Genomic DNA, 15,601 nt, shown 5'->3' on the forward strand with positions numbered 1-15,601 from the left:
AGAGACTGCCAGAGGACCGGACAGCATGCCCTCCGATTTGACACACTGAACTCTGTCTGCAAAGTAATTGGTGAACCAGGCAAGGCAGTCATCCGAGAAACCGAGGCTATTGAGTCTGCCGATAAGAATATGGTGATTGACAGAGTCGAAAGCCTTGGCGAGGTCGATGAAGACGGCTGCACAGTAATGTCTTTTATCGATGGCGGTTATGATATCGTTTAGTACCTTGAGCGTGGCTGAGGTGCACCCGTGACCGGCTCGGAAACCAGATTGCACAGCGGAGAAGGTACGGTGGGATTCGAGATGGTCAGTGACCTGTTTGTTGACTTGGCTTTCGAAGACCTTAGATAGGCAGGGCAGGATGGATATAGGTCTATAGCAGTTTGGGTCCAGGGTGTCTCCCCTTTGAAGAGGGGGATGACTGCGGCAGCTTTCCAATCCTTGGGGATCTCAGACGATATGAAAGAGAGGTTGAACAGGCTGGTAATAGGGGTTGCGACAATGGCGGCAGATAGTTTCAGAAATAGAGGGTCCAGATTGTCAAGCCCAGCTGATTTGTACGGGTCTAGGTTTTGCAGCTCTTTCAGAACATCTGCTATCTGGATTTGGGTAAAGGAGAACCTGGAGAGGCTTGGGCGAGGAGCTGCGGGGGGGGGCGGAGCTGTTGGCAGAGGTTGGAGTAGCCAGGCGGAAGGCATGGCCAGCCGTTGAGAAGTGCTTATTGAAGCTTTCGATAATCGTGGATTTATCGGTGGAGACCGTGTTACCTAGCCTCAGTGCAGTGGGCAGCTGGGAGGAGGTGCTCTTGTTCTCCATGGACTTCACAGTGTCCACAGTGTTCACAGTGACTTCACAGTGTCTCCAAACAGTGTTTGGAGTTGGAGCTACAGGATGCAAACTTCTGCCTGAAGAAGCTGGCCTTAGCTTTCCTGACTGACTGTGTGTATTGGTTCCTGACTTCCCTGAACAGTTGCATATCACGGGGGCTATTCGATGCTATTGCAGTCCGCCACAGGATGTTTTTGTGCTGGTCGAGGGCAGTCAGGTCTGGAGTGAACCAAGGGCTGTATCTGTTCTTGGTTCTGCATTTTTTGAACGGAGCATGCTTATCTAAAATGGTGAGGAAGTTACTTTTAAAGAATGACCAGGCATCCTCAACTGACGGGATGAGGTCAATGTCCTTCCAGGATACCCGGGCCAGGTCGATTAGAAAGGCCTGCTCACAGAAGTGTTTTAGGGAGCGTTTGACAGTGATGAGGGGTGGTCGTTTGACTGCGGCTCCGTGGCGGATACAGGCAATGAGGCAGTGATCGCTGAGATCCTGGTTGAAGACAGCGGAGGTGTATTTGGAGGGCCAGTTGGTCAGGATGACGTCTATGAGGGTGCCCTTGTTTACAGAGTTAGGGTTGTACCTGGTGGGTTCCTTGATGATTTGAGTGAGATTGAGGGCATCTAGCTTACATTGTAGGACTGCCGGGGTGTTAAGCATATCCCAGTTTAGGTCACCTAACAGAACAAACTCTGAAGCTAGATGGGGGGCGATCAATTCACAAATGGTGTCCAGGGCACAGCTGGGAGCTGAGGGTGGCCGGTAGCAGGCGGCAACAGTGAGAGACTTATTTCTGGAGAGGGTAATTTTCAAAATTAGTAGTGAAGGAAGCTTTGTTGCGAAATAGGAAACCAATTCTAGATTTAACTTTGGATTGGAGATGTTTGATGTGAGTCTGGAAGGAGAGTTTACAGTCGAACCAGACACCTAGGTATTTGTAGTTGTCCACATATTCTAAGTCAGAACCGTCCAGAGTAGTGATGTTGGACGGGCGGGTAGGTGCAGGCAGCGATCGGTTGAAGAGCATGCGTTTGGTTTTACTTTATGGTACCTTTACTTTATAGGTTATGTCGATATAGGACTCGTTTTACCGTGGATATGGATACTTTTGTACCTGTTTCCTCCAGCATCTTCACAAGGTCCTTTGCTGTTGTTCTGGGATTGATTTGCACTTTTCACACCAAAGTACGTTCATCTCTAGGAGACAGAAGTCGTCTCCTTCCTGAGCGATATGACGGCTGCGTGGTCCCATGGTGTTTATACTTGCGTACTATTGTTTGTACAGATGAACGTGGTACCTTCAGGCGTTTGGAAATTGTTCCCAAGGATGAACCAGACTTGTGGAGGTCTACAATTTTTTTTCTGAGGTCTTGGCTGACTTCTTTCGATTATCCCATGATGTCAAGCAAATAGGCACTGTGTTTGAAGGTAGGCCTTTACATACATCCACAGGTACACCTCCAGTTGTCTCAAATGATGTCAATTAGCCTATCAGAAGCTTCTAAAGCCATGACATAGTTTTCTGGAATTTTCCAAGCTTTTTAAAGACAGTCAACTTCGTGTATGTAAACTCCTGACCCACTGGAATTGTGAAACAGTGAATTATAAGTGAAATAATCTGTCTGTAAACAATTATTGGAAAAATGACTTGTGTCATATGCACAAAGTAGATGTCCTAACCGACTTGCCAAACTGTAGTCTGTTAACAAGAAAATTGTGGAGTGGTTATTAAAAAACGAGTTTTAATGACTCCAACCTAAGTGTATTTAAACTTCCAACATCAACTGTATATCATACAAACACCACAAACACCCTCTGTTCATTCTTCCTTCCTGTAAAATTCTGTTCCGTTTCCTCATTCTGTGAATCATGAACAAAACAGCTTTGTAATCTAAGTTCAATGATCATGGATATGCTATCTATCTTCATGGTGATGACTCTCGTAGGAAAATGTCAAGGTCGGTAACTATTTTTATCAACAGTTTAAGACTTGAATAATAGGGTTTGTGAGTCTACAATCGAGGAGCTTGATTCTAACTTTGGAAACCGTTTTCTCTCTCAAAGGGAACACTTATCTAAATTATCAAGAGAAAGAAGAAGCTATATCCCTACAATGTGAAGAGAGAATTTGGCAACTTGATCTAGATGAAGACAATACGGTGGATTGCACTTTGAATTGCAGTCTTCATGACAATGAGAAGAAATGTGACCAAGATCCGAAGTGCAATAATACAACATTTACATTAGAAACAAAAACCTGCAAAAACAGTATCAAACAATGTTTAAATATGAAATTGGAGAAAAACGTCACTGGATTCTTTGCATGTTTTCATACCTTTCCATCAAATGACCAACACTTATTCCCCTTTAAACCTTCAAAAGATCAGGTGGAATCATTTATTGTGGCATTTGTTGAACCAAAGAGTAAGTTCACATTTCCTAACTTTCACAATTTCTAAATGATATACAACTCACATTACAGTATACTGTACAATATATTGTATATAGACATATATCTGTTTATGAAAATATTTAACATCAAATTATGTTCTGTTTCTGTAGTGGTGATATGCTACCCTGGTGTGGAAACTAAAACGTCTGTTACCAAACAGCATGGAGAATCAGTCAACCTTGCATGTAATTTCACAGTAGCCAAAGATTACTCTAGCTTTCCATTTTCAGTGTATTGGATCAAAACCATCAGTGGCAACAGTAGCATCTGTCTTTATTCTTATTCTTATGATAGTGATGTACAATTATATGACCACCATTGTCTCATTGATGAGGCCCTGCTGAAACGAAGGTCAAATACTTCATCTATTCCCCTAACAAGCCCTATCTTTCATAACCTTAAGATCAGCAATGCCACATATTCAGACAGTGGACAGTATGTTTGTGCCGTACAGGTGCTTAAGAATAGAAAAGGGCACTGGAAGGTAATAACTAATGTCACAGTCACTGTGAATGGAGAATTCAACAACCACCCCAACAGGAATGACACAGCCCTGTTATATACTCCTGGTGAGTCACAGTATACTGTTTTTACTAATACATGAAATGATCATGAATAATACCTAATTGATCTTCATTCTGAATGCTTTGTGTTTTATTAAAAGGGGATCCTTACATACCACTGTATGTAGTGGGAGCCTTGTTCTTCTCCTGCCTGTTTGTTACTGCCATTGTCATTGTCATGCTGAAAAATACCAAGATTTCACAAGGTGAGTAAAATCCAACATACTGTATGTAACAAGATGGAGAGGAGACAATTAACTCAGTATGTAATTTAGCATATTATTTCCGGGAAAAGGAATTTGCAGTACTGACAGATTTTCAAACCCATCTAACCCCACTGCTTCCTCTTTCTGGGTGTAGACTCCCCATATGCTGAGGGCAGAGGAGAGGATGAGGGGCTCTTCTCACTTCTGAAGCTGACTGAAGTGAGAGATCCTGTGACTGTACAGAACGGAGCTGAAGAACATGCTGCTGTTGCTGTCGAGCCCAATTCTGTCGTCATGTTCAAGGCCTTTGACCCCCAGGCCACTCAGACATCATCCACCTACCCCCTCAGGATTGGAGCGAAAGTATGATTTACTAGCTGCCAATAGTTACTCATATGATGTAGAAAAGTGAGCTAAAGATAATGTTTTCATGATTGACTTTCATATTGGGTTTAGACCAGGATTGGGGCAGGGCTGCCAGGGGTTTGTTTGGGATGGCGGGTGGGAGGGGTTGGTTAAAAAAAACATGTGTGATTCTTATTGATTGTACAGGTTATGTGACTCAATAAAAAACTTAGCTGACAAAAATTAAGGTACATTAAAAAGAAAAGGAGGATTCACTTCTTTTTTAATTGAATGTTTTTGTGTTCATTCATGCTCTATTGAACATTTCCACTAGATGGTGGTAGTCCTCAGTCCTACAGTTGTGCTTACTGTTTCTCTGATATTGTGTCATATGTGTGATTACCTAATTATTTTGTAACATTGCATAAACATTGAAGAAGTCAAATGTAAAAAAAAATTGGGGGGGGGGGGGTCATGGTACTCAATCATTGCAATATCAATAGGCGATAGTGTATACTAAACATGATTAATCATTGTCTTAAATAGACATAAATAGACATAAATGAATGGACCAGACGATGATATATAGGTATCAAGAGCGTAAGATTTTGCACTTTCTGGGGCCCTCCCTACCCTCCGTTGTTGGTCAAAGGCCCTTAAAGTGATTTTTCTCCTTTTCTAAAATCTTAAATCTGAACAGGAGTCAGTTACAGCTGGTCCCAGATCTGTGCTTGGGGTGCAACATAGACCGATGCTCCTCCCCCGTCTGGCTCCTCCCGAATGTAAACATGGCCGTTGTGTCCATAGCAAAAAGGATAGCAAAGCCTTGGATATAATGCTGCTAGCTAAATACGAAAGTTATCACTGCTGTATGCCAGCAGGGTTTACGTTGTGGAGTTAATCACCAGTAAATTAGTGAATTAACTCACGGTCTGCAGCTAGGCGTTCGCAAAGTTCTGCGAATGGAATGCTTGCAAGTTAGCTAAAGCTAGCTAGGTTGTTTGACGACGTAAAAGTTGCTTGCTAGCAGCTAACTACAAGGCTAGCTTGCTACTAGTAACTTGCTCGCGAGGAGGTCAACTAGAGCTCGCCAGTACAGCAGCTGTGTTGACACGAAACGAAAGGAGATACCAAGCAAGCTATCCCGGCCTGATCCATATGGGGAAATCTATCTAAAAAAATTGACTGTATTGTTGACTACTTCACATTTTCAGCATTTTTTTTTTTTTGCTGTTATTGTGCTAGCCAAGGTACAAGTTAGTTAACGTTTGACATTATTTTCTCACTGAAATATTGGAAGTATCCATTAATCATCATTAGTTATTGGACTCAAGCTATTAATGTTTTCTGTGAAGCCCTTGAAACCAACCTTTAAATCGTACCTTCGGTCTGTTCAGGTGAGTAACCTTACTTGACTAGCAAAGTTACTCTGTCCTCGGTATACTAACAGTTACTTGCTATTACTGAGTAGTTCGCTAGCTAGGATTACTTGTTCAATTCACTAGCTATATGTTGTGCATAATTTAGTTAGCTTATTATAGACTAACAAAATATCTCTGTTTTATATTTAATGCAGACCGATCTGAAAAAAACTCCACAGCCACCTATCAAGAAGTTAGAGGCCAAGTTACTTCCAGGTGAGTTTACAGTTCCCTCTGCCACAGCTAGCTTGTTGTTTCTGACTGTTCTATTAGTAACTATCAACTATGTTATGAGTACATAGAGAATACATACATTTAACCACCCATCAAAATATCCCTCTCCTGAAAAATAACCAGTAAAGACTGACCTCATCCAGCTATAGACTTTCTTTTCATGCTAAGGTAGAAGATGACTGATATTTCAATGACCAGCCAGTGAAAACTCCCATATCTCTTCAGCTAAATGTAATTTCTTGTTTTCAATGTGTTCTCTGTCAGTTCACCTCACTTGTAGTTTTCCCCACAGGCATTTGGCATCCCATATTGTCGCATCATTAGGCTGTGGTAATCTCATCCAACTGAAAGTCTATTTTCTCTGTGCTGTCTCAAGTCACCACGGCAGTGCAGTGCCTGGCCACCTTTTCATCACTGCAACTAACTGTGCATAATTTAGCTTTAGTTAACAATGGGCTGGTTCAGATATGCCTCCTGATTTTGCAGTCAAATCCCAGCTCAGAGAGGATGCGAGTTGGTTAATGACTGGTTTAAGGAGGTTACAATAAGAGATTCACAGAGCACCAGTCACTGAAAACTATTTCTTGTCTTTTGTGTGTTTTTCTTTGCAACTTCGAATTTTTAATGCGTGGCAGGACCTCAGGTTTGTTTACTTTTTTACATTAAGTTGGCAGTGTTTATGTGTGAGCTAAACTGACACCCAACCTCTCCATATGACATTTTGCTCCAGTGTATTAAGATAAACAAGGAGACATTTCAAGAGAATGTAAATAATGAAAAGTCTATTTATGTGTCTAACCACCACTCATCAATCTGTGTACAGGGAGGGGCCATGACCCTTCACTCAATTCATGTTGCCCCCCCATAAACTATTGTTGCAAAAAAGCCAACAACATTCTTAAGCATTTCGGTTCGTACGTGGCTGTTATGGAGGCGGAAGCTCACTGATATAATGGAGCAAGATTAAGAAACAGTTGACCATATAAACTTGAAGTGTCATTAGGCCTATATCTGTATCTGAGGACAAGTTGTGAATCAGAGGTTGTGCTGTGGGACGAATTTCCCTTTGAGGCGTTCACTCCTTATAATTAAGCAACAGAGGATGGACCTTCCTTTTTCTAAAATAGATGCGCCTTGCCTGGTTTTACTTACGCTGCTGAAATAATAACAAAACCTCCCTCTTGCACTGTATTGCTCTTTTCTCTGCTTTGCAGGGCTTTACACTGACTTAAATTGGAAAATGTTTGCCTACACAAATACAGTTAGGAGCACAATGACTAATATTTGATGTAATAAAACTAGAATCCTTAATTATTTTTCTTACATTGCACAGCAATATTTAGGCGCATATGTGAGTAAAACTGATAGTGTGACGGTTTTACTCACATATGCGCCTAAATATTGTCGTGCAATGTAAAATAATTAAGGATTCTAGTTTTATTATATCAAATATTAGTCATTGTGCTCCTAAATGTATTTGTGTACGCAAACATTTTCCAATGTAAGTCAGTGTAAAGCCCTGCAAAGCAGAGAAAATAGCAATACATTTACATTTAAGTCATATAGCAGACGCTCTTATCCAGAGCGACTTACAAATTGGTGCGTTCACCTTATGACATCCAGTGGAACAGCCACTTTACAATAGTGCATCTAAATCTTTTAAGGGGGGGGGGGGGGGGGGGGTGAGAAGGATTACTTTATCCTATCCTAGGTATTCCTGAAAGAGGTGGGGTTTCAGGTGTCTCCGGAAGGTGGTGATTGACTCCGCTGTCCTGGCGTCGTGAGGGAGTTTGTTCCACCATTGGGGGGCCAGAGCAGCGAACAGTTTTGACTGGGCTGAGCGGGAACTGTACTTCCTCAGTGGTAGGGAGGCGAGCAGGCCAGAGGTGGATGAACGCAGTGCCCTTGTTTGGGTGTAGGGCCTGATCAGAGCCTGGAGGTACTGAGGTGTAAAGTGCAAGAGGGAGGTTTTGTTATTATTTCAGCAGAGTAAGTAAAACCAGGCAAGGCGCATCTATTTTAGAAAAAAGGAAGGTCCATCCTCTGTTGCTTAATTATAAGGAGTGAACGCCTCAAAGGGAAATTCGTCCCACAGCACAACCTCTGATTCACAACTTGTCCTCAGACTCAGATATAGGCCTAATGACACTTCAAGTTTATATGGTCAACTGTTTCTTAATCTTGCTCCATTATATCAGTGAGCTTCCGCCTCCATAACAGCCACGTACGAACCGAAATGCTTAAGAATGTTGTTGGCTTTTTTGCAACAATAGTTTATGGGGGGGCAACATGAATTGAGTGAAGGGTCATGGCCCCTCCCTGTACACAGATTGATGAGTGGTGGTTAGACACATAAATAGACTTTTCATTATTTACATTCTCTTGAAATGTCTCCTTGTTTATCTTAATACACTGGAGCAAAATGTAATATGGAGAGGTTGGGTGTCAGTTTAGCTCACACACAAACACTGCCAACTTAATGGAAAAAAAGTAAACAAACCTGAGGTGCTGCCACGCATAAAAAATGTAATGTTGCAAAGAAAAACACGCAAAAGGCAATAAATAGTTTTCAGTTACTAGGAACTACTTCCGGGTTGGAGCGAGCGGTCGCATCCGAGCGCTTCGGTCTGCAGGTAGTATAACTTTTCATTACATTTCATTATAGTACAACGGTTTGATTTGTCTAATCTTAGCAATTTCTTCTTAGCTAGCTACATAGCCGTCTTTGTATCAAAGATAATTGCGTAATTATCGTATTTCGTCGTCCTAACGTAGTCTACACTGCTATCTGCCCAGCAGCTAGCCAGCTAGCAAACGTCCACCGTCTTCCGAATAGCAGCACTGTAAAAACTATTACACTCAACTGAACGACTTGATTAGGGTAGTGTTAGCTAGCTACATAGTTGTCTTTGCTGTCTTCGTATCCAAGATAATTGTGTAGTTTAGAGTGTGTAGTCTTAGAGTGATTATCTTAATTTACCGAGGTTAGCTAGCCAGCTATTTGTCGTCCTTAACGTAGGAGACACTGCTAGCTAGCCAACAGCTAGCCAACGTCTACCGAATAGAACTTCCTCACTCAACAACCCGGTCGCATTCGCTCCACAGGTAGTATCACATTTTCATTTCATTTCATTACAGTACAACGGTTTGATTTGTTTGATCGTAGCTAGCTACAGAGCTAGCTACATAGCCGTCTTTGTATCAAAGATAATTGTGTAGTCTAGAGCGATTTTCTAGGTTAGCTAGCCAGCTATTGTCGTTCTTTTAACGCAACGTAACGTAATCAACACTGCTAGCTAGCCAGCTAGCCCCCGAATAGCAGCACTGTTGAAACTATCACACTCAACGGAACGACTTGATTAGTGTAGTGCCAACAACGCAGCCACTGCCAGCTAGCCTACAAAGTCAACAACGCAGCCACTGCCAGCTAGCCTACTTCAGCAGTACTGTATCATTTGAATCATTTTAGTCAATAAGATTCTTGCTACGTAAGCTTAACTTTCTGAACATTCGAGACGTGTAGTCCACTTGTCATTCCAATCTCCTTTGCATTAGCGTAGCCTCTTCTGTAGCCTGTCAACTATGTGTCTGTCTATCCCTGTTCTCTCCTCTCTGCACAGACCATACAAACGCTCCACACCGCGTGGCCGCGGCCACCCTAATCTGGTGGTCCCAGCGCGCACGACCCACGTGGAGTTCCAGGTCTCCGGTAGCCTCTGGAACTGCCGATCTGCGGCCAACAAGGCAGAGTTCATCTCAGCCTATGCCTCCCTCCAGTCCCTCGACTTCTTGGCACTGACGGAAACATGGATCACCACAGATAACACTGCTACTCCTACTGCTCTCTCTTCGTCCGCCCACGTGTTCTCGCACACCCCGAGAGCTTCTGGTCAGCGGGGTGGTGGCACCGGGATCCTCATCTCTCCCAAGTGGTCATTCTCTCTTTCTCCCCTTACCCATCTGTCTATCGCCTCCTTTGAATTCCATGCTGTCACAGTTACCAGCCCTTTCAAGCTTAACATCCTTATCATTTATCGCCCTCCAGGTTTCCTCGGAGAGTTCATCAATGAGCTTGATGCCTTGATAAGCTCCTTTCCTGAGGACGGCTCACCTCTCACAGTTCTGGGCGACTTTAACCTCCCCACGTCTACCTTTGACTCATTCCTCTCTGCCTCCTTCTTTCCACTCCTCTCCTCTTTTGACCTCACCCTCTCACCTTCTCCCCCTACTCACAAGGCAGGCAATACGCTCGACCTCATCTTTACTAGATGCTGTTCTTCCACTAACCTCATTGCAACTCCCCTCCAAGTCTCCGACCACTACCTTGTATCCTTTTCCCTCTCGCTCTCATCCAACACTTCCCACACTGCCCCTACTCGGATGGTATCGCGCCGTCCCAACCTTCGCACTCTCTCCCCCGCTACTCTCTCCTCTTCCATCCTATCATCTCTTCCCTCTGCTCAAACCTATCTCCTGATTCTGCCTCCTCAACCCTCCTCTCCTCCCTTTCTGCATCCTTTGACTCTCTATGTCCCCTATCCTCCAGGCCGGCTCGGTCCTCCCCTCCCGCTCCGTGGCTCGACGACTCATTGCGAGCTCACAGAACAGGGCTCCGGGCAGCCGAGCGGAAATGGAGGAAAACTCGCCTCCCTGCGGACCTGGCATCCTTTCACTCCCTCCTCTCTACATTTTCCTCTTCTGTCTCTGCTGCTAAAGCCACTTTCTACCACTCTAAATTCCAAGCATCTGCCTCTAACCCTAGGAAGCTCTTTGCCACCTTCTCCTCCCTCCTGAATCCTCCTCCCCCCCTCTCCCCCTCCTCCCTCTCCCCCTCCTCCCTCTCCCCCTCCTCCCTCTCCCCCCTCCTCCCTCTCCCCCCCCCCTCCCTCTCTGCAGATGACTTCGTCAACCATTTTGAAAAGAAGGTCGACGACATCCGATCCTCGTTTGCTAAGTCAACGACACCGCTGGTTCTGCTCACACTGCCCTACCCTGTGCTCTGACCTCTTTCTCCCTCTCTCTCCAGATGAAATCTCGCGTCTTGTGACGGCCGGCCGCCCAACAACCTGCCCGCTTGACCCTATCCCCTCCTCTCTTCTCCAGACCATTTCCGGAGACCTTCTCCCTTACCTCACCTCGCTCATCAACTCATCCCTGACCGCTGGCTACGTCCCTTCCGTCTTCAAGAGAGCGAGAGTTGCACCCCTTCTGAAAAAACCTACACTCGATCCCTCCGATGTCAACAACTACAGACCAGTATCCCTTCTTTCTTTTCTCTCCAAAACTCTTGAACGTGCCGTCCTTGGCCAGCTCTCCCGCTATCTCTCTCAGAATGACCTTCTTGATCCAAATCAGTCAGGTTTAAAGACTAGTCATTCAACTGAGACTGCTCTTCTCTGTATCACGGAGGCGCTCCGCACTGCTAAAGCTAACTCTCTCTCCTCTGCTCTCATCCTTCTAGACCTATCGGCTGCCTTCGATACTGTGAACCATCAGATCCTCCTCTCCACCCTCTCCGAGTTGGGCATCTCCGGCGCGGCCCACGCTTGGATTGCGTCCTACCTGACAGGTCGCTCCTACCAGGTGGCGTGGCGAGAATCTGTCTCCTCACCACGCGCTCTCACCACTGGCGTCCCCCAGGGCTCTGTTCTAGGCCCTCTCCTATTCTCGCTATACACCAAGTCACTTGGCTCTGTCATAACCTCACATGGTCTCTCCTATCATTGCTATGCAGACGACACACAATTAATCTTCTCCTTTCCCCCTTCTGATGACCAGGTGGCGAATCGCATCTCTGCATGTCTGGCAGACATATCAGTGTGGATGACGGATCACCACCTCAAGCTGAACCTCGGCAAGACGGAGCTGCTCTTCCTCCCGGGAAGGACTGCCCGTTCCATGATCTCGCCATCACGGTTGACAACTCCATTGTGTCCTCCTCCCAGAGCGCTAAGAACCTTGGCGTGATCCTGGACAACACCCTGTCGTTCTCAACTAACATCAAGGCGGTGGCCCGTTCCTGTAGGTTCATGCTCTACAACATCCGCAGAGTACGACCCTGCCTCACACAGGAAGCGGCGCAGGTCCTAATCCAGGCACTTGTCATCTCCCGTCTGGATTACTGCAACTCGCTGTTGGCTGGGCTCCCTGCCTGTGCCATTAAACCCCTACAACTCATCCAGAACGCCGCAGCCCGTCTGGTGTTCAACCTTCCCAAGTTCTCTCACGTCACCCCGCTCCTCCGCTCTCTCCACTGGCTTCCAGTTGAAGCTCGCATCCGCTACAAGACCATGGTGCTTGCCTACGGAGCTGTGAGGGGAACGGCACCTCAGTACCTCCAGGCTCTGATCAGGCCCTACACCCAAACAAGGGCACTGCGTTCATCCACCTCTGGCCTGCTCGCCTCCCTACCACTGAGGAAGTACAGTTCCCGCGCAGCCCAGTCAAAACTGTTCGCTGCTCTGGACCCCCAATGGTGGAACAAACTCCCTCACGACGCCAGGACAGCGGAGTCAATCACCACCTTCCGGAGACACCTGAAACCCCACCTCTTTCAGGAATACCTAGGATAGGATAAAGTAATCCTTCTCACCCCCCCCTTAAAAGATTTAGATGCACTATTGTAAAGTGGCTGTTCCACTGGATGTCTTAAGGTGAACGCACCAATTTGTAAGTCGCTCTGGATAAGAGCGTCTGCTAAATGACTTAAATGTAAATGTAGTGTTCTGTGAATCTCTTATTGTAACCTCCTTAAGACAGTCATTAACCAACTCGCATCCTCTCTGAGCTGGGATTTGACTGCAAAATCAGGAGGCATATCTGAACCAGCCCATTGTTAACTAAGGCTAAATTATGCACAGTTAGTTGCAGTGATGAAAAGGGAGCCAGGCAGGAACTGCATTGTCATGGTGACTTGAGACAGCACAGAGAAAATGGACTTTCAGTTGGATGAGATTACCACAGCCTAATGATGCGACAATAAGGGATGCCAAATGCCTGTGGGGAAAACCACAAGTGAGGTGCACTGACAGAGAACACATTCAAAACAAGAAATTACATTTAGCTGAAGAGATATGGGAGTTTTCACTGGCTGGTCATTGAAATATCAGTCATCTTCTACCTTAGCATGAAAAGAAAGACTATAGCTGGATGAGGTCACCCTTTACTGGTTATTTTTCAGGAGCGGGATATTTTGATGGGTGGTTAAATGTATGTATTCTCTATGTACTCATAACATAGTTGATAGTTACAAATAGAACAGTCAGAAACAACAAGCTAGCTGTGGCAGAGGGAACTGTAAACTCACCTGGAAGTAACTTGGCCTCTAACTTCTTGATAGGTGGCTGTGGAGTTTTTTTCAGATCGGTCTGCATGAAATATAAAACAGAGATATTTTGTTAGTCTATAATAAGCTACCTAAATTATGCACAACATATAGCTAGTGAATTGAACAAGTAATCCTAGCTAGCGAACTACTCAGTAAGAGCAATTAACTAAGTATACCGAGGACAGGGTAACTTTGCTAGTCAAGTAAGTTGTAGGATTTAAAGGTTAGTTTCAAGTGCTTCACAGAAAACATTATTCATAGCTTGAGTCCAATAACTAAAGATGATTAATGGATACTTCCAAGATTACAGTGAGAAAAGAATGTCAAAAGTTAACTAACTTGTACCTTGGCTAGCACAATAACAACAGCTAAAAAAATAAACTGCTGAAAATGTGAAGTAGTCAACAATACAGTAAAACAATTTTAGATAGATTTCCAGATGTGGATCAGGCCGGGATAGCTTGCTTGGTATCTCCTTTCGTTTCGTGTCAACACAGCTGCTGTGCTGTGCTGGCGGGCTCTGGTTGTCCTCCTTGCGAGCAAGTTACTAGTAGCCAGCTAGCCTTGTAGTTAGCTGCTAGCAAGCAACTTTTACGTCGTCAAACAACCTAGCTAGCTTTAGCTAACTAGCAAGCATTCCATTCGCAGAACTTTGCGAACGCCTAGCTGCAGACCGGGAGTTAATTCACTAATTTACTGGAGAATAACTCCACAACGTAAACCCGTATTTAGCTAGCAGCATTATATCCAAGGCTTTGCTATCGTTTTTGCTATGGACACAACGGCAATGTTTACACCCGGGAGGAGACAGACAGGGGAGGAGCATCGGTCTATGTTGCACCCCCAAGCACAGATCTGGGACCAGCTGTAACTGATTCCTGATCATATTTTAGATTTAAAAAACGGATAAAAAAAAATCAATTTAAGGGCTTTTGACCTACAACTGAGGGTAGGGAGGGCCCCAGAAAGTGCTATATCCTACTCTCTTGATACCTCAAGCACCGTCTGGTCCATTCAGTTATGTCTATTTACGACAAATTTGGATTTGATTAATCGTGTTTAGTATACACTATCGCCTATTGATAATCCAATTGATATTGCAATGATTAAGTACCAAGAACGCCCATGTCAATAACATTACATTATTATTTTTTTTAAATACATACCTGATGATAGCACATACAATATGTGGGTTTTTACTCACCTTGCGAAATCTTGGTATTTTTCATCATGACAACGACAATGGCAATAACAAACAGGCAGGAGAAGAACAAGGTTCCTGTTTCAGTATGATATGTTAGGTAAAGGAATAAAGACAGACACCAATGTCAGGTTCAATAGCCTTGTTTGTGCATTGTACAAATCCCTACAACTGGAGTCCGGGGAACAGTCCGGCTAGTCGATTACCTATCAACTAGACTCCGTAACAGTTCCCACTACATACAGTGGTATGTAAGGATCCCCTTTTAATAAAACACAAAGCATTCAGAATGAAGATCAATTAGGTATTATTCATGATCATTTCATGTATTTTTAATAACAATATACTGTGACTCACCAGGAGTATATAACAGGGCTGTGTCATTCCTGTTGGGGTGGTTGTTGAATTCTCCATTCACAGTGACTGTGACATTAGTTATTACCTTCCAGTGCCCTTTTCTATTCTTAAGCACCTGTAAGGCACAAACATACTGTCCACTGTCTGAATATGTGGCATTGCTGATCTTAAGGTTATGAAAGTTAGGGCTTGTTAGGGGTTTAGATTAAGTATTTGACCTTCGTTTCAGCAGGGCCTCATCAATGAGACAATGGTAGTCATATATTACTATCATAAGAATAAAGATGTCCTACTGTTGCCACTGATGGTTTTGATCCAATACACTGAAAATGGAAGGTTAGAGTAATCTTTGGCTACTGTGAAAATACATGCAAGGTTGACTGATTCTCCATGCTGTTTGGTAACAGACGTTTTAGTTTCCACACCAGGGTAGCATATCACCACTACAGAAACAGAACATAATTTGATGTTAAATATTTTCATAAACAGATATATGTCTATATACAATATTGTTTTTGTAGTTTTTTTTTCTAATGCAAATGCTGTATTGCACTTCAAATCTCGGTCACATTTCTTGTCATTGTCGCGAAGACTGCAATTCAAAGTGCAATCCACTATGTTGTCTTCATCAAGATCAAGTTGCCAAATTCTCTCTTCACAGTGGTG

General features: G+C 44.1%; 1 protein-coding gene and 2 long non-coding RNA genes across 3 annotated transcripts in view; 1 reads left to right on the forward strand and 2 right to left on the reverse strand.

Annotated features, from left to right (window-relative positions):
- The window catches only part of LOC115112261 (myotubularin-related protein 10-like), a 43,311-nt gene extending 29,873 nt beyond the window's left edge, over positions 1–13,438 (reverse strand). The window contains exon 1 of the mRNA XM_065011952.1: positions 13,357–13,438. Within this exon, the coding sequence (XP_064868024.1) occupies positions 13,357–13,423 (67 nt within the window). The 5' untranslated portion in view covers positions 13,424–13,438. The remainder of the gene's footprint in view (positions 1–13,356) is intronic.
- LOC115112263 (uncharacterized) lies at positions 2,681–4,687 on the forward strand. The gene is made up of 5 exons (XR_010461575.1): positions 2,681–2,787; positions 2,894–3,253; positions 3,392–3,850; positions 3,946–4,050; positions 4,205–4,687. It is a non-coding gene; the product is annotated as an uncharacterized LOC115112263 (long non-coding RNA).
- Positions 13,439–14,705: 1,267 nt separating the features above from the next.
- On the reverse strand, positions 14,706–15,212 carry LOC135565362 (uncharacterized). Its single transcript, XR_010461576.1, has 2 exons — positions 14,936–15,212; positions 14,706–14,840 (listed from the first exon to the last, which is right to left on the reverse strand). It is a non-coding gene; the product is annotated as an uncharacterized LOC135565362 (long non-coding RNA).
- Between the last annotated feature and the right edge of the window lie 389 nt (positions 15,213–15,601).

This window comes from Oncorhynchus nerka, linkage group LG27 (assembly GCF_034236695.1).
Source record: "Oncorhynchus nerka isolate Pitt River linkage group LG27, Oner_Uvic_2.0, whole genome shotgun sequence".
NCBI classification, from domain to species: domain Eukaryota; kingdom Metazoa; phylum Chordata; class Actinopteri; order Salmoniformes; family Salmonidae; genus Oncorhynchus; species Oncorhynchus nerka.